Source organism: Melopsittacus undulatus, chromosome 6 (genome assembly GCF_012275295.1).
Source record: "Melopsittacus undulatus isolate bMelUnd1 chromosome 6, bMelUnd1.mat.Z, whole genome shotgun sequence".
Classification (NCBI taxonomy): Eukaryota; Metazoa; Chordata; class Aves; order Psittaciformes; family Psittaculidae; genus Melopsittacus; species Melopsittacus undulatus.
Window position 1 is genome coordinate 84869630 of NC_047532.1, and position 24350 is coordinate 84893979.

A 24350-nucleotide genomic window follows, 5' to 3' on the forward strand; every position below is an offset into this window, starting at 1 on the left:
TCCGCGTTGTTGTAAGAGTCTCTAAATGCAGCAATTCAAGGTAGGCAAAGGTAATGAAGACCCAGAAAACTGATCAGTGTACATCAAAAGAGAAAGACGTCTCAAAGGAAAACTGAGTTATAAGTGGGCATTATCTTTTTACACATGAATTCCACATTAATAATGAATAAACCCAGCCTGCCAGTGGTACTGACTAAGCAACTAATCATACCACTGAACTCCTGCAGAAGCTAAGTGCAAAGGAAACCTTCTCCTAAAGCATAGACACCACTTCACAAGATACTAGGCCTGAATGTAACTAAAGGTAATTCCATCATGTTATACACAAATATGGGATTCCAAATCACTGCAATGTAATGATGCCAAATACAGTTTATACACAAAACACCGAATACCACCAGGCTTGGTTTTTTTCCTTTCATTTTATGAAAGAGAATGATGTAGAATTTAATTAGGTCTTGAAAGTCTTATTCCTCTTAAATAACACCCAAGATGACTTTGGTATAGAGAAGGATGTTACTTAGAATTCAAAAGTGCTCTTTATACCAGAAGAATGTGTTCTAACTCAGAGATAAACTGAACACCAAGCCTACATACTTGGATTTTACTACAATGAAATCCTTGATCTACAGGGCAAATACAACATCGACAGCTGTTATGCAAGGCTTCCTACAATGTTTCATCAAAGATGTTAGCCTTGACCCAAAGTAAGCATTTGCAATTCAGCTGCCATAGCATGGAAGAGCTACACTTTCTTATAAGCATAAACTGCTGACTGTGCCAATAGGGTGAAACTCTGTGAAGGTGAATTTTTAAGTAGGCTACAGCCAAAAACATTCTGCGGATTCATCTTCAGGCCTGGGCTGAATCTGACCTGCTGTCACAGAATCTAAAATACACTGGTTCTGGACAACAGACTTATAAATCACAAAGCTTGTTAGGAAATAGTTTAAAAACTAATTAAAAACAAACAACAAAAAAGATAAAAATCTTCACTTGGCCATTTTAAATAAAGGCCATGAAAGTGTTTCAAATCTGGAAAGAAAAAGGGATGTAGATAGCTGAAGGCTGGGTTTCTGAAAGAGACTTGAAACAAAGCTGACTTATGTCAGTTTGTAAGAGAAGGAAAACTGCATATGCTCCACTCCTGATAGTTCAGCTGGCTGGCTACATATAGGAAACAGCAAATGAACATGAAAGAAATGGGGTAAAAAAGTGTAATAGAACCTAACAGGTAAACCATACTGTGCAATCATTACCTTAGTGATAAAAATGTTGCTGGGAGGGAATGGAAAAGGTGATTTTTTGTTTGTCTGTTTGGTGTTAAATTTTCTCTGGTGAAACCCAGTGAAAAATAATAGTAATTTCTGTCCTTTACATGGTAACAAAGACATCTGCATTCTTTATTGTGAAATCTGTAAAGCTCAATTCTGTACTCTGAATGACACACATTAGAAAAACCTTCAAACCTGTAACTATAAATTTACTATTTTTTTATTAAATGTAGTAATCAAAAGAAAAGACAACTCACTTTTGGCATTTTATTCAGAACATTGGCTTGTAATTTTCCTTTCACCTCTCTTAATTTTTATTCTGCAGACTTCAATGCCACTATTCTAAATACAGAGGAAAACACAAAGCAGATTCAAGACTCCTACACATAATGAGATGTTTCTAGTTCTGAAACATTCAGTGATAGCTTAAGTACTTACCACCTGATAATCAAGGTAGCAAAGACTTTCCTGATCATTCATTCTTTTCTCTTAAACAAATCAATGCATTCCTCAAGTCACTTACCCTGTAGTCCCTGGACATGCCTTCTGATGGGACAGACCCTGAAATCTGACTAGAAATGGTCGCAGCTATCAGCTGTTTACACCATTCCACATGGGATCCAGTTGGGCTGCAAAACCAGAATGTTTCAAATTAGTTAGCAGTAATTCAAAACGTATATTGAGAACAGCAAAGCAACTGAGCACATCCAGAAAACAAGAGCATAAATAATCACAAACATCATGAAAATTAGCTTGCTTTACAGGCAGAATGCAACTGTTTGATCAAATCAGGGAAGAGAATTTTACTAGATTTTATCATAGATGTCGAGCTGCCAGTAGGTTAAAAGCAAGGATAGGGTCCTAGGAACTTCTAAAATGTTGGTTCTCATACCCAGTGTAATTTTTGTCATCATTCACACTTTTTTTTTCTCAAAGCCATCCATTGACTGAATTTGGTGAATAGGAAACTCCTTACACTTTCCTTCGTATGATTTCCTGCTTATTCAGTAAATGCTCAAAATTAAATGACTCCATGCTAGTATTTAAAAATTTCCACTAAGCTAGTGTTGTGTTCTATATCAATATTAAATGTAGAAAACACATGTTTTCTCATGTGTAACTTCGAGTTAGGCATTTCTTTCCTATTCGTAAAATAATCTCTGAATAATATTTGGACAGGCCTTCCCATGTCACAGTAAGGAATTCTGCAGTAAGAACCCTTTAGGGACAAAGCATCAGAACAGCACTAAACCCAGGATGATGGTCTTGAGAACAGTCTCCTGAACTAGTGCTGCTCATAAATAACATAGTATTGAGAGCAAGAAGCAACTACAGTTTATTGCCAGCCACTTTGAAGTGCGCTAGGTCTGCGCCAAGAGACACCAGTATCTGATGGAAAACTGGGGATGCCAGAGGGAACTGTTCCCTGTGTGCCAGGGCTGCCATAGCTTAGCTAAGTGCCAGTTCTTCAAACAGCTCAGCTGGGCTCTTCGATATTAATGCATATTTGGAAGTCAAATACAGAAAGAAAATGTTAATTCATTTTTAGAATTCATTCATAAACCAGCTTTGGATTCTATGAGTATCCAGTGACACCAAAGTCAGCGCATACTTAGCACCAAACAAGTGAAGATGACCTGGACAATAAGAGAGCAGGATACTCACATAAGATGACCAATTCACCTTACCAAGAAGTCTTTTCACACATTGACTCTGCTGGTATAGGTAGATACAAGGTGAAACTGACATGAAAGCTCTTTCAGAACTGATACATTTTTGTAGCTTTCTCTCCACTTGCAAGATTCTACAGAGTACTAGATCACAAAATGTGGTTTTGCAACAAAAACACATGTACCGTATTCCTGCTTGAACAATGAAGGCAGCTGTCAGGTTAGGGCTAAACCTGAATCCAGATTCACTTAAGGAAACTTTTCACTGCAGTTTTGTAATGAGCTAACTCTGGAATATACCTTTTCTGATCCCATCCATTTCTCCTTCTCTCACATCCCTTAATTTCTAGTACATCTTCCCAGGGTTTGCCTAAGTTTGTTTCCAAATACGCATTTACTTGTTAATTAAGAAAAGGATTTATTTTTCTATGGCTTATCTTCATTGGGTATCACTACATCAACAAAGACAACAGCAGGCGGAAACAATGTCAAGGCAACTCCATCTCCTACAATCAGTGTCTGAGGATGCATCAGTGAACCTCAGGATGCCAATCATAGCTGTGACTTATCACCATCTGTCAAGCGGGACAAATAGCAGCATGTCTTTTCATTCTGTCTCACCTGAGGTCATGCACATCAGCACAGCCTGGAACAACCACACTGCCAAATAAGTATATTGTATGAAAAGTGGACACTATAACTTTTCCAGAGTAGAACAAGATGAGGAGAAGAAACAAGGAAACTATGATAGGAATGTGCATTATTAAGAAACACAGAATTGCGAGTTTCAGTGACAGAAAATGGACATTTGATTTCTACCTTCACTAAAACAATGTAAAATTCCAGATTTCTCCTAATATAGAGGGAATATGGAGACTGCAACTGGGCAGTGATTCTTAAATACACTGATTTTTCTTTATTTTCCATCTGGGTGAAGCTTTCGCTAGTTTCCACTCCTTGTTTAAGGATTTCTGAACCCAGCTCTGTAGTCTGCCTCCAGCTGGAACCTTCTAAAGGAAAGAGGTACCCTGCCGGAGTGCACAGGCAGATGTGACAACACCTGGCCAGGTCCAGCCCTGTGTGAAACCGGAGCGCCTGCACCGGCGGCAGCACACGCACCTACGGTAAGTCAGTTACACCGCTGCAGGGGGAATGAATGAATAACAGAACCGTGAATAAACGCTTAAAGGCTGAGAACAGCCCCACTTGGGGTCGGGAAGAAGCTACGCACTGCCCCAAACCATCCGGCCCGAGCTCCGCCCTGCAGCCCCGGCCTCCGCCGAACCATCGCTGACGATAATGATGCAAAACACACAACAGCGAGCAGGAAACTTTGACGAGGGCCGGTTCCCCGCCGGGGACAATGCACCGTCAGCCCGCGGGCACTGCAGTGAGCTCCCAGATTGAAGTCCCCCCGGCTCCACGCTCGTTTCCAGGCCGGCTTCGGTGCACGGAGAGGCAGGGAGCGCCCGCGCCATGGCCGGGGGCCGAGGGGCGCCGTCCGCGGAGCGCAGGCCGCGGAGCCCCGCACTAAGTACGGGTAGCGGAGCCTCCTTCCGCCGCCGGCTGCGCTCACCTGTCCAGAGCCTCCGTGCTGGGCTGCCGGGACCCTGCCCCTGCCGCCGCGCTCGCCGCCCGCACCGCTCTCCGGTTCACGCCGCCCTCCACCGCCGGCCCAGCAGCCGCCGCCGCCCGCTCCATGCTTCCGGCCCCGCCGGGATGAAGGGGCTGCCGCCCCTCCTCGGTCCCGGCCCCGCTCCACCGCCCGGCCCGGCCCTGGTGCCTCAGCCCGGCCCGCTCGGGCCCCGCCGGCAGCCGGGAGCTGTCACCTGGCGGCCGGGCTTACCCACAGGCCTCCGCGCCGCCGTGAGGGCGGGCCGGGGCTGAGGGGAGGGCGGCTGGGCCCCTCCGGCTCTAGCCCGGGCAGGCATGGACATGGGAGGCATGGCGTGGAAAACTGCCTGTCAGAGGCGTAAGGGTTGAAACTGACATGTTTATTGCTGCTCACACACGTACATGGCAGACGGGTGTTGGAACTCTCCCCCTCAAAGCCCCAAAGGCTTCACAAGTCACAGCCGGCTCCTTGACGATCACCAAGGGAGAATGCTGGTCAGGGATGAGACACTGCTTCCTCAAGCAGGACAACATCCTCACTGCCAGGCAACAACTGAACTCAGTGCAGCGTTAGGAAAATACATCAAAAGGAGGTAGTACACAGGTTAGTTCTAAGGGATACCCAGAACAGTAATGCTGGGGGAGGGCGGAAATAAAGAAGGCATCCAACACAGAACCTGGTTTGTGTGGTGGGCTTCAGTTATTTATAACATTTATCTTCTCAGGTCTGTGGAAGTACAAACACAGAAAGGAAGAATCCAAACCAGCATTCTGAGATGGACATTTCATATGGGACATGAAGCACTGAGAGCTGATGTTTACATCCCTGCTCTTTTACCCCTCCAGAAAAGGCACATGGAGCTCCCTCATTCACTGCCCCAGGCTTGCTGTCTGTCGGCTGCAGGGGATGGATGGTCCAAAGGGATGGAGGCACTAGGCAATGCCCAACATGCACAGTGACAGCCCAGATCGTGCACACAAGGGGAAGAAGAACTTCCTGTTAACACAGATCAGTTGGTATGCTGACACTCAGAACTAGTATTTTCCAGAAAGCACTGTATTAAAAACACACCTACATTTGCCTACCATTGCCATGTAAAAAACAGAATTAAAACATGTATCTTATCTGTTAACTTGGGGAAAATAAACAAAAAAATCCAAGCCCACACAGACCTGTTAGAGAGCTTCAAAGACTGAAAATCGAATGAAGCAGTAATATGAAGAATGGTATATATGTAATAAGTGCAAAAAGATCCTTTCCATATTAGACTCTCCCAAATGCAGTAGGTTAACATGTAGTGTTTACACAGTAAAACAAGTAGATTTTCTGAACTTCTCCACACTGGTCAGAGATGTCCCCAGTACGTTAAACTCAAATACAGAAACTTCAGATATTCTAATAAAAATAGCTTTTTTTATAAACCATGAGTAAATAGAAGGCAAATATACCAGAGTATGCATAGCTTTCAAAATGTAAATGTATCATGAACAACTGAGTATCCTTCTTCATTTATCTGATATAATGCATCTCATTTACTTTATCAAGTCAAGATTTTGGGACAACATTGTTATTTTGGAAACACACAGTGAAGAACACTAACAGAATGAAATTTAGAGGACAAAAATAAGTCATAAATCGTGCATATTTAGAACTTGCATGGTGTATGCTCTGAGCTTCCCTGAAAACAATAGTGCAACTCAGTGTATCTACTGAATTTAATCAAGAGGCGGTATACTTTAATTCCTTTGAAAAAATATCATTCTAAAAATATTCAATGTCCTCTAAACTTCAGCTTATCTTATGCAACTAGCTTTAAATTTAGTTCTCATATGCAAAATATTTACACTTTATAAACTTTCAGACTTTCTAATAAACTATATAATATATAATTACACAGAACTTAATTTATATATAATCCTATTATATCTTGCAGATCAAAACTCACCACATGTACAATAATTTACAATGACAGAAGCCTCAAGCATCAAAACATCTCCTTTAAAAAACAGTATTAGAGTCCCCTACAAATTGGGAATTGCAGTATTTCCTGGACTGCCTGAATATCATTAAGCTTCTGAGAATATGCAAAATATTAATTAAATATCAAGCAGCAAGGTTTGTTCTACTTTTGAAACCATTTTAAAAATACCTGAAAGGAACAAATTAAAGGTTTACAAGAAGCCTTTGAAATGAAGGCTTGAAACTAGAATTTACTGCAAGGTTTAATGTATATATGCCACTCTTGTATACTGAAGTCCCTTAAATACTTAATATGTCTGTTGAACAAAAGTTAAATTAGTAAGCTATAAATGCACAAGTTTTCAACAGTATTTATAACTGAAAAATTTTGCCTACTTTGGTATAAAAGCTCCTTTAAACAGGCACATTTACTTTTAGAAGACAAACATTTATACTATGGCTATTGCTGGATATTTAAGCAAGGTCACTGGGGTCTGTTTTTAATGATATAAACCTTCTTTAGAACCATTTTACTCTGTATTAATCCAAAGAAGCAATATTGCCAACAGTGATAATTTAGTGCTGAACAGTTAAGCCAAACAGGACTTCTCAGAATCCAGTACAACTGTAATTTGAAAATTGGTTATTTTTTATAAAAAATAGATTCTCTTTTATTTTACTATCTACTGAGTTATCTGAACTTCTTCATTAGAAGCATTTCAGTGAAATCCCTTCCATATTTTTATTTCAAAAAAGGAAAATCTGCAACTTTCAGGTAACCAGAAAATTTCAACACTTCTCTCTGAAATCTGACAATAGAATTTATTTTTCTCTCATGAACTCCACAAAGGTATTCCTAAAAGGAATACACAATACCTAATTTTCCCTGATGTGGATATTCCTATTGCCATTAATGGTTTATTCATGAGATGCAAGACTGAGCATGAATTTCCTTAGATGACCTACAGTGTAATAAATTAAAACATTCTTAATGAAACCAATCAAATTCATTTCAATCGCACCAGACGATCCAAAATAATTCTTGAAGCCCTCCATAACTAGAAGCTGATTAATAATGTTCCCAGTCCACAGGTTCTGAAAGGCACATATCTGAAGTTGGTTTTGTTTGCTTTGAAGTTGTCCTCAAGTGAAGACAGCCTAAAATACTTTGTTAGGAAAGTCTAATGTAAGGCATTAAAATCTTCCTCTTCACGCTATAGACCTACGTTAAGCACTGCTTGCTAGGACAGCACAGGAAAAAGCCAACATTTCCTTCAAAAATGTGTTTGTAGTTGGGACACCATTTGTGAGGGAGATGACGATGAGGCTGATGAATTGGATATCTTGGAATTATTTGTGATCTGTTGTTCTTCAAGTCTCCTTATATAATCATCCCGTAATGCAAGAAGCTCCATGTATCGCTGATCCACTGGATTTGGCTGCTAGAAAGAAATCTGTATTAGTCTTGTCACTTCAGTCCCACTATTTCTACGCAGTTAGGCTGCTGCAGTATTTGTGCCTTTCCTGGCATTACTCTGTATTTGTAATTTCCAACATATGTAACAAGTTGTAGCTAAACAGAAATGTTTATATCTATAATGCAAGAGCCCTCTGCCTTTCACTTGTTCTCATCCAAACATCTTGACACAAAACAGTACTTGCCACCTCAATAAAACCAGCCAGCACTTCCTGGAGCATATGGATTTTATTTTCTTAATATCTAACATTGTGAGGAAGATAAGTGTGACTATCTTGTTGGAAGTTTTGCTCTTCTTGACTTATTAGAAAGTTTTAGATTCCAGAGATCAAATGTCTCACCATCTTCCTTAAACATAGTGTTAAACAGACTATTTTAGCTGCACTAATCAGATTAAGATGGAATCCATATCTTCAGATTAAACTTCCCTTACTGATGACATTTCCTGCAGTTTTTAATAGCAAATTTGCAACTTTGTGTAAAACAAGTGAAATAAATGCAAAAAATAATGAATTCCTTAAGCAAGCTTGAATGTGTTTAAAGTCAACTGCCCCAGTTTCAGGAGACTGCTCACTTGAAAGAGAATTTTAACTGCTTCCTTTTTCAGACTGTAACAAAACAAATGGGAAATGCAGATAGAGAACTGAAAGTTCTCCTCAGCTGTATATACCTGTCAAAATGTTGCCCCTGTTTCACAGTTAACTGCCTATAATTAAAAGCTACTAGCAGCACAGTTCCAGAAGCAAATGTAAATGCCTCACCAATTCAAGACAGGCTGAAGCAAGACTCTGAAACACACCACTCCCTATGCACCCCTAACAGAGAGGGCAACTGTGGAAGTTGGATCAATGACTGAATGTAGTTACTAAGATGATTAGAGATGTAGGGTTAATGATGTGGCTAGTGGCAGATTAGACTCTTTATCAGGCTGAAGTCTATGTCTGATGCAGAACATGCTTCTAAGTAATGGCACTAAGAAAGGTCATAAAAAGACCTGATTCAGACCACATGTGAGCTATTCAGTTGCTTAAGTCAAGATGAAGCATAAATTTCATGTGCAGAAAATACAATTGCATTTTGCATATAAAAGTGGTGAAAATGTGGGACCAGTAGTAGTAACATAGAAGATTATCCCACGGGTTTGCATTTCTAATATGAAATTCCTGACAAAAAGAAAAAGAATATCTTTCCTGAATGATGGCAATGTGAATTTTTAACTAGATTTACAGCTAATCTGCTTGCCCTATAACCCTTCACTTTCCAAAATAAATCTTTGGGTTCACCTTTTGCAAAATGCCCTAGTTTTTCACAGCAAGCAACAAAAGCTTCAAACTAAAACTTCAAAGCTGGCAGCGTACTTGTAAGAAAACACAGCAAATTGTCTGCCTTTCTTGCAGCCTCCTGTTGTAAATAATGCAGGAGATCAGCTGCAGAAAAGGAAGTGCACTGCTTGAAAACTCCTGATTCATTCCAGGGGCTGCATTGTGAAGACTGCTTCTGTCAAAGAATTTGCTCCTCTATTTTCTCCTACTCAAAACTCCACAGCCTGTTATGAAAGACAAATAGATCTCTATACACAATGTGCCACATGGCTGAAATTTCTAGCAAGTTTGTAACAAACATTGAATATCCATATATTAAACATTAAAAGCACAGAACTGAACTATGTGTAATTTCATAAAAGCCTTCCTGGGCTTCTGATCTGATCCATTTGTATCATTTTCAATAACAGCTTTTATCCAACTGTTACACAGTGTAAACAATGTTGGGTCATTAAAGTTACATAAAAAATATCTTGCCATAAGCCATCAATACAGATAACAGAGAAAGGACAGAATAGGTCATCTGAGTTTGTTGAATACTTCATAGGCTGAGGAAAAAGGACAAAGATTTAAGCAAATGCATCTGTTTGTGATGCTAATACTCAACTGTTCAGGGATCAGTAAGCCCTATTTCTAAGGGCTGTCATTCACCCTTTAGGATCATCAAATGCCCTTAAAATATGCTTCCCAAGCCCAGTCCCCAAGAGAAAGGCCTAGAAGGAGCTTGAGAATGACTTGTGAAATAATCATTTTCACCTTTTTCTTCATCTTTAAAAACACAATAAAAACCTGAACAGATTACAGACTATTCTACAAGTCAGTTATGACACAAAACCCTATTTCCAAAGTCTAAAAGCATTTTGTGCATTGGAGAGAATTTACTTACTTGTTGCCGAATTCTTGGGTTCCACCTGATGTAGTAATTAACCCAGAGCTCCAAGTGACGCATACTGGCTACCGGATAGAGCGCTCGATTTAGCTCTTTAGTATAGAAAGGATTGGTGTACTTAGATTTTTCACTGTTTATCAAAGACCATAATGACAAGGTTTTCTCAGTCACTTTCTAAAATGAAATAAGAACAGTAAATATTTACACAAAATCCATCACAGAAGCCACGGTTACATTCTAAAATCAATACACTTCTGATTTATTTACAAGCATAAGTTATTGTAAGTTACTATACTAATAGGTTACTGTATTAGAAACATTCCAAGCCCAGTGTTTGAGAAGTCTTTTAGTAACTATGTAGTATTTAAGTTACCAAACCCAGAGAATTTACCATGTAACTATCTATAATGAGAAAGGCAGCTCAAAACCACTGTCATACAAGGAATACAACCAAATACAACACAACCAAAACTGTCTGTGATCATCTAGAGTCAAGACAACAGTAAAAAATACACAAGCATATGCTTCTAACTAACATGGCTTTTTAGACAGAAAAAGACTAACCTCTTTTTCTCTAGAAGACTCACTATTATACAAGAAAGTACCAAACCGGCAGCTGTACAAGTGATCCAGGATTGTAATCAAGAACTGCTCATTGAATTCAAAGGCTGTAGGAAACTAAAACCAGAAAAGACAAATTTGTTCTTTACATTGTAAAAGCAGGGAGGAACGCACATGCCTTAAGAGGCTAAAAGTGGCATTTAGAAGCCTGACTACATCTACAAATACTTTTTAAGGCAGTATTTCCATATGGTTTATAACAGAGTAAATGTACAGATGACATGAGGTGTTCAACTTTCTCAAACTAGTCAATGAAAATAACTCTTCTCAAAACTTTCTAACTGCCTTTAATTTCTAAAAGTAATAAAATACAGAATGGTTACAGTTTCATTTTTACTATCACAAAAGAATAAGATATGCATAGTGCACCAATCAGGAAAATAAGGGCTATTTCTAATTCTTGACATAAACAGACTAAATTTGCTGTTTTGTTTCCTTACTTATTGAAAATGCAATGTTTAAATCACAGCACTCAACAGCTCCCAAGCTTTGATAAAAGCACATTTGTTCTTGTGTTCCAAGGCACAGCTTTACAAACATGGTGAAGTGAAACACAGACCCTACTGAGATAGCTGGATGCAATTCTGGTAAAAGCATTTTGCTGGGTCACATCTCTCCATGTGTTTCTGAGAAGCCCAGATACAAGACACAGCAGCCTTCCACGTGTAGCCAATGCTGGATTATGCAACAAAACTACAGCTTGTACACCACTTTTGGAACTACATTAGAGAGATGGTATGGTTTAAAAGTAAACACACGCTTTTTGGCTACAGCATCAGAGCAGAGGGGTATGCTGTCCTCTGCAAATACTTCTGTTTAAACAAAACTCTAGGTTTTTAATTCAGCAATCTCTTAATGATGTTACCTTCTGAAGAACAACACATACCTGTTTAGACACCTGCCACACACAATCAATGAACTGGAGAAAGATAGGTGATCTGTCTGCATCAGCGTGATTTTTGTCACCGTGGCCTATTCTCTGAAATGAAGCAATACAGTCTCCCGTTAACCAAAACAGTCTGTTTTATGGCCAGATATCGTTTCTTATTTTGCAGTAAAATATTAATGCTTCTGTAATAGAACAACTTGTTCTTATGATTTCAAAATTAGTCACTGCACCAAGGAGAGATTCAGATGTACAGAAATACTGCAAAGCTGTTCCAAAGGTGCCTGAGAAATATTCCAAAGGAATAATTGGTTCCATTATAAAAACCTCCTAGTTACTGGACAAGCAGAACTGTGAAAGCATCCATTACTTTGCAAGGAGACAAGCCTTGTTTCAAACTGTATTTATGTAGTAAGTTTGTCAAAATCCAAGTTATATACTATTTTTTGTAATCTAAGTCACCAGAGAACCTAGATCACACTATCCACACAGGTTCTTCTCTTCCCCTGCCTCAGAACCTAAAGAATCACCCTGAGGTAAAACATGAAAGAGCTCAAAGTTAACGTTAATGGTCTTGACAAAGAAATAATGCAACATTTTCAAAGCTTGGATGAGCCACCTTTTGTGAGGAGTCCAAAGTAACAAAGGAATTCTCCCTACAGACAAAAAGTAGGTTTGTTAAAAGCTTTTTCACATTTGATAGCTGAGAACAGGTAAGAGATTCAGAGAAGAGATACCGTTTGCTCTATAATCCCGCTTGAATGTACTTACCTGGAGGGGATGAAAGATGATCATGTATGTTGAACTAAGATATTGTCTATCTGCCTGCAAGATAGCAAGCTTAATGTCTTAAGGATGTGACAAATACAATCAGTAGGCTACTCTGTGCAAGGACTTGCAAGATAGTTTAGAATAATAGAACTGAACAGCAGGAAATAGAAGGGGATGAGGGACTGGTAATAGCTGAACTCAGTCAGCAATAGCAAATGACTAGAAAAAGCACCATAGGGAAAACAAACAAATTGGCCTCCCTCCTCTCCAGTTTTCCTGGTTTTAAAATCCATGGTATCTGTTAACAGAGCCATACATGTGTTCAGTATATCTGAAGTAAGTAAGGACTGAAAGTCCCTCCACTTCCACTATAATTAGCAGTTTTAGTATGTCTGAGTATTCTCCATCTATAATTATGTTTGTCTCGTATTTCTTACACTAGAATGCATTATAAGAATGACTTTCCACATAGCAAGCAATTCCATCATCTGGATAGTGCATTAAGTTCACTATGCATAGAAAAGCTGGGGTAGGGAATTCCTTTTCAACAAGGAAACTTACTGTGCACTTCATTAGATAAAAATTACAGAGAGGAACTATTAAGTAATCTATTATTTAATTATTCGTTATGTTCATGAAAACATGAAACTTGCTGTAACCCAGACAATATAAGAAACACCTATTCTTCAACTCCCTGATTGAGGGAAGGCATAACAACAATCCAGAGATAAGGTTCAGGAAGTGCCAAACGCACGGAAGTGCCCAATCCTCTCACCAAACTAAACTACTGCATGTGCATGATCACAATATTGTCTGCTTCCATTATCCATTTTTATCAAAGAATTGTTTAAGCTGGAAAAGACACTTAAGATCATTGAGTCCACCCATTAACCCAGCACTTCCAAGTCCATCACTAACCATGTCACCAAGTGCCGCATCTACACATCTTTTAAACACTTGCAGGGATGGTGACTCCACTACTTCTACAGAAACTCCAGAGAAGGACTACTTTCACTACATGCCAAACAACCCATCAAATCAAAATATACAGTACACCTAGAAAACAGCAGATGGCTAAGGGAGAGGGCCTTCAACCATTCCCAAGGATTATTACTTGAGTGAGCAAGTCAGAATTAAACAGCAGTTTAAGCAAAGGCATGCTATTTAAATCACACTTATTGCTGCTGCATTGTCAGAGATGAACCAGTGGACTGAGCTGGTCATCTGGAAGGTGTGCAAAAGTCCTGCCTCATCTTTTTTAAAGGCGGAAAGAATGATAACAAGCTCCTTTGATTACTCAAAGCAAAATTAATGGTTTAATGAAAAGAACCATAGATGATCTGAATTTATGCATCATGGTTGAAGGACACATGTCTTTTTAAGCTTTGTACTAAACCGTAACACATGCGCTAGGTTACAAATCTCCTAGTTACAAAAGCTGATTTTGTCTGTATCATGACTGTAACATTTAAAATACACAATAAGAGAATGAAAAGTCAGTGTTTTATACCAACATAGAATACTTCAAAAGTTCATGTCACACATCACTATCTGAAGACTACAGGTAATCATGCAAAAAAATGGACTACTGCAGCTATCACTCTCAACAATCAAAATGCCTCAAAGCATCTTTACAATGTCAGATCAAGGCCTGCCACAGCCTACAAGTGCACTTAAGCCATGCAGTGATTCATGCTGAGTAGCTACACATGAATTTCCAACTTACTGAGACACTCTTGCAAACATAAAGTGGGCATGAAATACATACATGGACATATTTGTCCATTTCTTTATTTTTTCAGATTGCCAATTTTCCCAGTTTTAGCAGTATTAAATAATATCTTTAGTATATTCCAGTAGGAACAAACTGTGCAAATGACTTCTACTGAAGGTGTGGAAACTTCTTGGTGTTAATTACAAGGCTTAGCATCAACAAGGAAGAGTCTTGCAAAGCTCCCAACTTCTGTTGTGTGCTTACATATCCCACCACACTCTCCCTGGCAACCTATTCTGCTTCTCTATAGATTTCCTCTCCATAGATGTTCTTCACACAGATATCCTTGTTAAATGGTTAGCTGCCAAATTTAACAGAATCTCACTAAGTTTGGACTGGAAAGTTTCCTAACACAAACACCCATGACTTTGAATTACACGTGGGTAGGATATTAAGGACTTGCTATGGACAATTTCTACTTAACCTTCTAAGCATTCAGAGAGCAACTCAGAGCTAGAGCCAGCATTACCAGTGACAGCCTTCTGAGACCTATTATGACAAGTTTAGAGCATTTGGGAAGAAGTACTAAAATATCACTTCAAAGGCACTGGCCAGATGCATCTGCCTCTCACAAGATTCAAAATAGTCCAAAAGGAGAGTGAGGGAGAAGCCTCATGTCCCAGCCTTATTTGATCTTCTTCTGAAAAGTTGGGAAGACATAATTTTTGTGCCTTCTCATTTTCTTTGCTCAAAAACCACATATGACCCTAGCAATTCTGTGCTTTTAAAAAGGCTGCAATAGACAAAATACAAGCTCTCGGAGGAAGAATAGCGAAAAAGTATTAACCAAACAGGTCTAAAAACAAAACCTCTGCTCAGATCTACCTAAAAATGTTTTAAATCAGAATTCTAAAGTAATGAAAAGTATTATCAAACATTAGCACAAGGAGTAGTTTAACATTAAAAGCTTTTCAGAATGTTAATGTTGCATTCTTGGCAATTATCTTCTAATTCTTACCGATGCAAATTTGTGTCCAAAGCTTATCCACTCTTTCTGCACCAGAACTTCAAAGCCTTCAATTGTTCTGTAGTAGCTATCGAGCATCAGCATGGCCAGTGATGTTAGCTGGGCTGTCCGGTCCCAGCCATCGCTGCAGTGAACCAACACAGAGCTCCTTCCTGAGGATACCTTGTCTGCCACTTGAATAGCTCCTGTCAAGACAAGCTGGTAAAGAGGAACAGACATCAACCACGTATCAGTATTACCATTCTAACAAAAATAAACTGATTTCTTCGTACCTACCCAGTACCTAAATTGTTAGTGTTTCAATTAAAAGACCTAAAGAGCATGCTGTACTAATCGGAAGAGAATTTGCTAGGAGATCAAGTAAATTTCTTGTATAAAAATAGACAGACAGATTGGTTCCCTAATCCGTTGTAAGATCTAATTCATCTCAAAGCAAATTCTTAATAAATAGAACAGAAACCAGTAACCTGGATAAACTGAAGAACATAAGCTGCTCTTTGAAGAAAGAGAGGATTTACCATAGGATATATTCTAAAAATTTTCATTTTCATTTGTCTCCTTTTAACTTAATGACTGAAACATCTCAGTTGTTGGAAAAAGGATTTGTATCATTTTAATACGTTTATTTTCCAAATACGAACCAAATTAAGAATTTATTAAGTAGAATTCATTACATAATACTCAGTTCTTTTGCAGAGCTGTACTTGAGGCAAAAGGTTCAAAGGACAACTGGTAAGAACACAGGTGAGTTACCAGTTTAAGCATTTTATTTGTGCTACAAGATGGAAATTACGAAGTTTACATTTACAAGATCTATGTACAAAACCATAATTCACAAAGAACAGCCACATACATACTCACAACTAAAGCAATTACTAACCCTTCACACTGACACTTACCTGTAAGTCCTTCTCTGCTAGAGATCAAAATAAGTCAGTTATCACACACATAATACATAATCAGAGTAACAATGCATTCCTCTATTAAAGACTGACATTTGACTTGAAGTAGACAATAAATGTTAACTTTACCTACTGCTGCTTAGTAATGAGATCTTATAACATACTCTAAGACTAGTTGGTAAAAAACCACTCAGTGACGCTGGGTTTGCAGTCCAAGTAGTTTGATGTGTTTCATATCAGGACTATAGCAAAGTCTAACAAAGAAAACAAGTCTGATACAACAGATTTAGACAAACGTTATTTCAAACAAACAGTAAAAAGTTACCTTTATATGTTCTAACCAATGGGTTGATTCCAGACTTGACAACCAGTGTGTTTCTTCCACATGAGGATAAACAATGTCCTTCAACTTCTTCAATGATTCCCGCATGACATGAATATTATGAATGTCCAAGAAGAAAAGTTCTGCATTGGGATATGCATCTTCACTTTCATATCCTCCCCCAGTTGCCTACAAACAACATTTGTAAAATGAACTTTAGTATAGCACACAAAACAACAATTACTCAACACATAACAGATCATTACTTCCAGGGGATAAAATTGCTCATTTTTTTGTTTTTTAATAATTAGGGAAAAATTCAAAGGATTTGTCTGGTTTTTTTTACACCACTAATTCAATGAGAGCAGAATCTCAGATTTACCAGTGCAGAATAAGCTACATTTCATTTAAGAACTAAGTTCAAGAATCTTTGATTCTGCCTCTAAGAAGTAAGTTCATAATAACATTAAAGTTTAAAGTTACATTTCTAACATTAAATTTTACTGCTAAAGGCTAAACATGTATTTAGATGTTACGAAATTAAAAAGCCACATAAGTAAAAGTCTGTTCTACTGCTACTCTCTCAAAGCATTTAATCAGCACCACAGCAAAGGAAGTACCTTGTCACAGAAGTAAGCAGAAACCCACCCTATTTTAGGACACAGTGCCACTGATGAGTTTTTCCAAAGGCAAGATCATAGAATCATTTAGACTGGAAAAGACCTTTAAGATCATCGAGTCCAACTGTTAAGCCAGCACTGCCAAGTCCACCACTAAACCATGTCACTAATGGCCACATTTACACAGCTTTTACATCTCTCCAGGGATAGTGACTCAACCACTGCCCTAGACAGCCTGTTCCAATGCATGATAATCCTTCCTAATATCCAATCTAAACCTCCCCTGGCAGTTTCCTCTTGTCCTATCACTTGTTACTTGGAAGAACCAATCAAACCCCCTCTCACTCCATCCTCCTTTCACTTAGTTGTCGAGATCAATAAGGTCTCCCCGAACCTCTTTTTCTCCAAGCTAAACAATCCCAGATCCCTCAGCCTCAGAGAGCTGCAAAATCACAGCATTTCCTGCAGATAGCAAAAACTCATCATGCCATGAATTGTGATACATAAATTTTGCCTTTATAAGCCATTATGCCACCAGCTACACATCAGACAATAACCCGAAGTACAGTATAGCCTTTCCCCATTAGTATCACCTACATTTCTGTATAGTAGCATAGTATATTCTGTGCTCTCTATGTCCTTCCTCAGGTGCTGAGGTATTCTCAGAGCTGCCAGGTCTTTCATGGCCTTGAGCCGTAGTATTTGATTATGCAAATATATATTTGATTATGTAAATTTACCTATATTAATATTACTAATGTTCCCAAAAACCTCCTCACAGAAAACTTCAAACTCAGTCTTCTCCCCACCTTCCTTCACAAATACAACTATTAAGCATCTGTTTACCTTGTTTGCAACAGCATTGACATTGGGCCTAGCATCGTAGATGGTCAGTTTTGAGATTTGCCCATTGGCCTCCCTGATGATATCAAGGTATCTTTCATCATCTTTATTCCGCTTGCCACTCATTCCAACCAGGGGTTGACTGCAGCGCATTATAACAGCTTGAGTCTCTGGATGAATCCATGACAGAACCTATTCATATACCAAAACCACAGTAATTTTTAATAAAATGTATTTCTTCTAATAACTTTAAAGCCTAATTTATTCTTTAAAATAGACAGCATGAAAATTGACAATTACTTTATTTCTTCAAAAGATAATCCCCAGACATGTCAACTGCTTCCACTTTAGGCTCATAAAATGTAATAATAATAAAAGAGTTCATTCTTTTGCACATTTAAATCTTACTGGAATTATATTAACCTATGTAATCCAGTGTATTTTAGTATTTTCCTACAAGTTTTAGGCTACACAAATAAATCTGAAAAGCAAACTGGAAACAAACACAGCAATGTCTGCTGAAACTAATCAACAATTAAGAATGAACTCATTGTAGAAACTATGACCAAGATGTTCCAGTTGTTGTAGAACTTTGCCTTATTTTTAGACAAAGAAGGAAAGCTGAACCTTTCTGCAGTATCCTGAATGTTTAACCTTCTCTTTTAAGCACATTTTGTTCCTCAGTCCCCTTTACAAAGAGGAGGCTCTGGAGCAAAGCACATGCTGCCTTTCTTGGTTTTGTGAGCCAGGGGACACTTACCAGAAGCAAGTAGTAGTGAGCTGCCCAGGGAAATACCCAGACATGAGACCTGTCAGTGTGTGGGTGGGTGAGCATGACTGGTTATTTCCTGACAAGAATAAAATTACTATTACCAAGTATATGACTCTCACTGGTACAGGCACACGAAAGCCCTGTCATGAATTTTTAGATGACCAAGAACACACAGCCCAGTTATAAGAACTTATGCACTCTATATATAAAACATATTTTATATACATTTTATATTATACATACACATGTGTGCATATATAGTAAATGTACAATTATAGGCCTAGCCTATTCTATGGGATTCACTAGTCAGTGACTAGTGAATCCCATATCTAATTAATATGTATTATATTAAGTTTTGCATCTGTTTGAAACTGAGATTCAAGGCAGCTTTCTGATACTGGCTGAGAACCTAGCACCTCTTCTGGGTTTGCCAAATGGAGATACTAGTTAAAACAGATTGTATTATGACAGAAATGAGTACTTTCTGTAGTGCTGTAATGAGCCGATACATAAAAATTCTCTCACCTCAAAGAATTTTAGTTGCAGAAATATACCCAAAATATCAAATAGGTTTACCTTAAATTGCACATCCCAGTTTAAAGGCCTAAAAAGCCCAAAAATTCACTCCACAGACTATGCATGAGAGCTTATTTTAGGACTGACCATTGGAACTATATTTAAATGCCATGTGGTTTGCTTACAGGAGGAAAACAGTTGCGATCACAATTTACACGCATCCAATAAGCTAGTACAGATGGCAGTCTGAGGCTCATACTTCATTAAGAAAAGGGAATCTGCAATGCTAGCATAGAAAAGTCAAGTTAAAACCAACTAAGTTGGAATGGGTGATTGTTGCAGGGGGAAAACAGAACTCTGGCTTGGCCAAGACACTGGCTTCAAACAGCAAAAACCACCAGCCAATCAAAACTCTTTTGCTGTAACCATGTCCAAAAAAAGCATCCTCTGTTGTGTTCAGCAAAATATTGTTTGGATGCATACTTATAACTAGATACACTGCAAAGGAGCTTTCATCTCATAATACTCACCGGGATTCTATTTCGAGACCTAAAGGCGGCCACTTTCTTGAGATCATCATCTGTTGCATTATATGGCACTACCAAGAGTGATGGGTACGTGTCACACAGCCCGTAATGTTCATTAATGAAACTTACTCTCCACCGATCATTAGGCAGCCCCTAAAACATAACACAAAGTTTTTTCAATGTACTTTTGGCTGTAGAAATGATAACTCTGCTCTTGAATTTTACATGACGTTATGGCCACACGGTGGCAACAACCTACCAATTTAATTAAACTATAGCACTGTTGCAAAACAATAGAAGAAAAAAAGATTATAAAACCACACAAAACAGCTCATTGCTGATGGATTCACAGCTTTAAATAACTCTCATGCTCTTACATACTGAATTCTATTCTTATTACACACACAAATCTATTCTTGCAATAAGTTTCAAAACAGTGATTAAAACTAGCAGAAGTATGTCTTTAACTGTGGGATTGAGGAAAGAGAATCACCTTCTCTCCTCCCTCAAAGCTCTGCCTTTCCATTTTCCTTTGCGGAAAAGAAACTATGGTTCTGAGAAGACAGGGGGAAGAAGTCTCACCTCAGCCGTTCTTCTCTGTAGCCTGATAGTAGCTTTAGGTTAGAAGTAAGATTCAGGGTAGCTTACTTATGGAGAAACAAGAACTTTTAGCTGCAGTCTGCTCACTAAGGCATTTCATAAACAGGAGCCAGGAAACTGAGAAAGACTGATAACTCCTCTACACAGGCACAGTGGGGTTCATGCACATGTGGATGTTTGTATTTTATCTTTCTTGAATCTTAGACATCTAAATGTTAAACCAGAAAACTATGGAGGGAAAACAACATCTAAGGTAGTCCTTATTGTTTGCTTAAAAGAAAAAGTAATATTTAAAGCAAAAATAAGTCATCTAAATGACATTTTAAAATTAAATATATCATCCTCTTTCATTGACATGTTTCTGAAATCACCTAAAGAGCAAGGTAGAATATAGATAGCCACATAGATAACTTCTGTAAGCAATGCTGTTTCTAGAATAATCTGCTCCCCTCCCTTCACTTCAGGAAGGGGCAGACCAAATCAAACCTATATTTAGGACACTGTAGTTACATATTTGGCACATTCTCCCTGTCCCCTGCCCATTTAACAGTGGCACATTGTAAGAGGTATCAATAACTTCCTTCAAAGAGCAAGGACTACCTTCCTGTGACATTCTAATTTGTTTTCTTTTTAAAGGTTCCAGTGTTTTAGTTTTCTTTGTTGTATTTCCATCTTCTCCCATTCTCAGCTCCCCCCATAAAGGAACTCATAAGAGAAATGTACAAACAATAATTCCTCTGTGTCAGTTGTCAGATGGGAAAGCACCAAGAAACAGCAACTTCGGTAACTCACCTGTCTCCTGTATTCAGACATCGGCCTGTACACCATCCATCCATTTTCAGAAAACTTTTCTTCATTCACAAATGCAAAGAAAAGCTGTAGGATGTAAAGGAAACTTATTACACCAAGCTGTGACTGGAAGTGGCAAATATGAGGGCTCGTCATCATCATTAGGTATAACCTAATGCCTGCCACAAAACACTTCCCTGCCAGCCCTGTTCTCTCCATTTAAATCAGGTATGTGTAACAGTGTAAAGCAAAGAGCAAGAACAATACAGATCTGCAACGAAATAATGAAAATGTGACAACAGTTGACACAAGAAGTGACAATAGCTACATCTGCAATTACTACATAAAGTATTAGATGCTAAACTGAAAGCATAAAAATACTTTAATTCCTATTCACTGCCATTAGGAAGGAGTCTTCTTTCTGCATTCCCTTCCCAACTGATCCTTCCTAAGAGAAATCCAGTTTACCATAAAATTCCATAAAAATTAAAAAGTTGCCACCAAAAGTGATACAAAAACATGTTAACAGGTTACACTATCTACTTTTCTCTTGCTTTATTGCTTACTCTCAAGCCTCAGCATCCTCACCCAGGATGCCAAGAAATTCCTCATACCTTTTAGCTTCCTTCTGCTTTCAACCAGTTCCAAGTGAGCTCTATTACCTAACTAACCCCAGTTCTTCCTTGGTTTGCTTTTACAGTGTGTGATGAAAGCAGAAATGTTTATTTTGAGAATCGCATTCATTGAGAAAATGGATTTTGGTGCCTTACAAATTCTTCAGATGCCAACTAGAGCATGAAACTAAGTTGTTACAGAACACAGAAGAGAATGTGTTGTCCTGAGCTAATTAAGCAACAGCAGCCAGAGCAGAGAGCATTCCAGAGTCCATCACAGCTCATTTGTAACAAAAAAGCTGGAAGTCTCCTAGCTGCTCAAAGACATTAAAAGAAACTGGAGGGTAAAACTTAACATACCAAATATACATCATTTTCAAAGGCAATCATTTTCTGAGCTAAGCAGAAATGCAGAAAACTTGACAAGCAAGAAAATGCCCAATAACCATGTTTCTAAGGTGCCATGGTTACATCTACTGAGTTAAGGCAATGCTTCCCAAGTGCACCACATGCTCAGAGGTTTCTTTAGAACTTATGCAGGCAGACTTTAGGGGCTCAAGGCAATTATGTTTAGCCTAATATGGTACAATGGGTTTTAAACAGTAAACAGCTCTAATGGAAACACAAAACTGAATCCCTCCAGAAGAAGGGGTTTTCCCCCTCATGTGTTTCAGATCAACAAGCATTTTAACAGGATGTCACTGCTCACACAATATACTTTATCCCACTAGTTTCTAGAAACTGGGTTTTTAAATTAAAATCAGTATTTTAGAGCAAGTACATTCACTGGCAAGTTTGCAGAAGTGAACCATGATTCCCAAGTTGTGTTTTCTGAACCTCTTCACCATTTTTAAAGTAGTAGGACTTCAGCATAAGGAAGCATTACTGATTCTTTTGCCTAAAAAACCCCTACTATCAAGTGGGATGGATGGAGAGATCAAGAAAGGAAAAGAGGTGGACATAAACTGTATCAGAAAAAAGAATAAGCCATCAGAAGTACATGCAAGTATCAAAAGTTCAATTAAAAAAACACCAACCTGAAAAAGGTTGTTTTCATTGCAAACTAGGAATACAGCAAAAGAGAAATACCACTCTCTAAAGCAGTAGATGTGATTTGCTGAACTATGAATAAACAGCTACACACAAAAACCACCCGCTCCTCCTCAAAGGAATTTGCCATATTCTGAGGAGCAACTATGCTAAGAATTCACCAATGAATCAGAGACTAAGGAAAATCTTCTAACAGTAGAAAACAGGAACACAGGAATCCTAACAGATCATTTAAAAGATGTCTCAAAGGTAGGAATATATTATTTAAGTTGCCACTTGCTGCAAATCCCATGTGAGAACTTAAAAACTACCCAGTTAAAGCAATATGAGTTTATTACATTGTAGTTTCATAGGAGATTTTACTGATAAAGAGGGTGCTGCTCCAAACTAGAAAGAAACAAGCAGCGGGTATGCTGTTCATGTAACCCACAAAATAGCCCACAAGAATGCAGACAGAAAAGTGTGTTTTCACCTTCCTAAAAAACGGGGATAAATTCACTAGACATGAAGAGGGAATAACAAAATTCTTTCTGAAAGAATAATTTCCTACTATGTAGAGCATGTTTCACTTTGCTACGGCAGCTTTACCACATCTGCTGCCAAAGCTTTCAGCCATACAACCCACAGCTATTAAAGCTCACAATTAAGCTTCATCACTTCTGTTGACATTCATGGTAGTGAATGTCTTCATTCTTCAAATTCTTCCTATATTGCTCAAGGGAAAAAACAAACCCAACATTGGTAGTATGATCAACTCAGCAAAAATCTGCAACCTAGCAAATAACAGGACACTACAATGAATGCAAAGGCATATGGAACAAAACTTGGACTTAGATTTTTGTACAAGCAATTCATAGAAAGCTCTTCAAGTATACCCCAACAAGAACAGTAGTTAAAAGTGAGCAGTATATAAAAACCTGAAGACTAAAAATTACTTCTCTCCTGCAAGAGTTGACTGAATTATAACAAACAAATTACACACAGTTCTATGTGCCCACTGGGTACAGACTGTACAGTTAGTGTGGTTACTACTAGAAGCCTTACTCATTGTACAGAAGAGATTAAAGATCTGAATCCTGCCCCAGCATCCCCAAGGGCCTTTGGTAGATGCAAGTAAAATTTGTATCCTTCTACGCAGTCCAACATGATACAGAAGAAGTCGGAGTAGCTGAATGTGCATTTAAAACTCCACATACATTTATACTCCTTTCACAGTTGTAATTTCAAACCACAGTTTAACTGCAGTTTAATGAGCAACCCCATTTTAATACTGAGAAACTGACACTTTAGCAAACATGAGATATATGCTTGGATACAATTTATTTTCTTACTTGTGTCAGTACAAACCATATTTAGCACACATTTGTACATTATTTTTCTTATGAAAAAAGTTATATGAGCAATGTAAAATAATTTCTGTTGAATAACATTTATTTGTTGGAATTTCTATTATTTTGATGGCAAACCAAATAGATTTGTTCATCATAACTGGGTTTGTCAATGTGATAAATACATGTTTAGATCCCAGAAGCATTTATTATAGTTCAGGTAAGCTTCACATCTGCACTAA

At 38.3% G+C, this 24350-nt stretch overlaps 2 protein-coding genes across 3 annotated transcripts in view; both read right to left on the reverse strand.

Annotated features, from left to right (window-relative positions):
* Positions 1-4758, reverse strand: part of MTMR1 (myotubularin related protein 1) — a 37283-nt gene extending 32525 nt beyond the window's left edge. Inside the window, exons 1-2 of the mRNA XM_034064010.1 lie at positions 4521-4758; positions 1798-1903 (exon numbers count right to left, since the gene is read on the reverse strand). Of these exons, the coding sequence (XP_033919901.1) occupies positions 1798-1903; positions 4521-4645 (231 nt within the window). The 5' untranslated portion in view covers positions 4646-4758. The remainder of the gene's footprint in view (positions 1-1797; positions 1904-4520) is intronic.
* Positions 4759-5236: 478 nt separating this feature from the next.
* MTM1 (myotubularin 1) overlaps positions 5237-24350 on the reverse strand; it is a 39131-nt gene continuing 20017 nt past the window's right edge. The window contains exons 8-16 of one of the 2 annotated variants that reach the window (XM_034063974.1): positions 21120-21203; positions 19731-19880; positions 17916-18104; positions 16453-16638; positions 15217-15423; positions 11714-11806; positions 10771-10884; positions 10204-10380; positions 5237-7957 (exon numbers count right to left, since the gene is read on the reverse strand). In XM_034063974.1, the coding sequence (XP_033919865.1) occupies positions 7793-7957; positions 10204-10380; positions 10771-10884; positions 11714-11806; positions 15217-15423; positions 16453-16638; positions 17916-18104; positions 19731-19880; positions 21120-21203 (1365 nt within the window). In that variant the 3' untranslated portion in view covers positions 5237-7792. Of the gene's footprint in view, positions 7961-10203; positions 10381-10770; positions 10885-11713; positions 11807-15216; positions 15424-16452; positions 16639-17915; positions 18105-19730; positions 19881-21119; positions 21204-24350 lie in introns of both variants that reach the window. The other variant, XM_034063973.1, reaches the window with a different exon arrangement.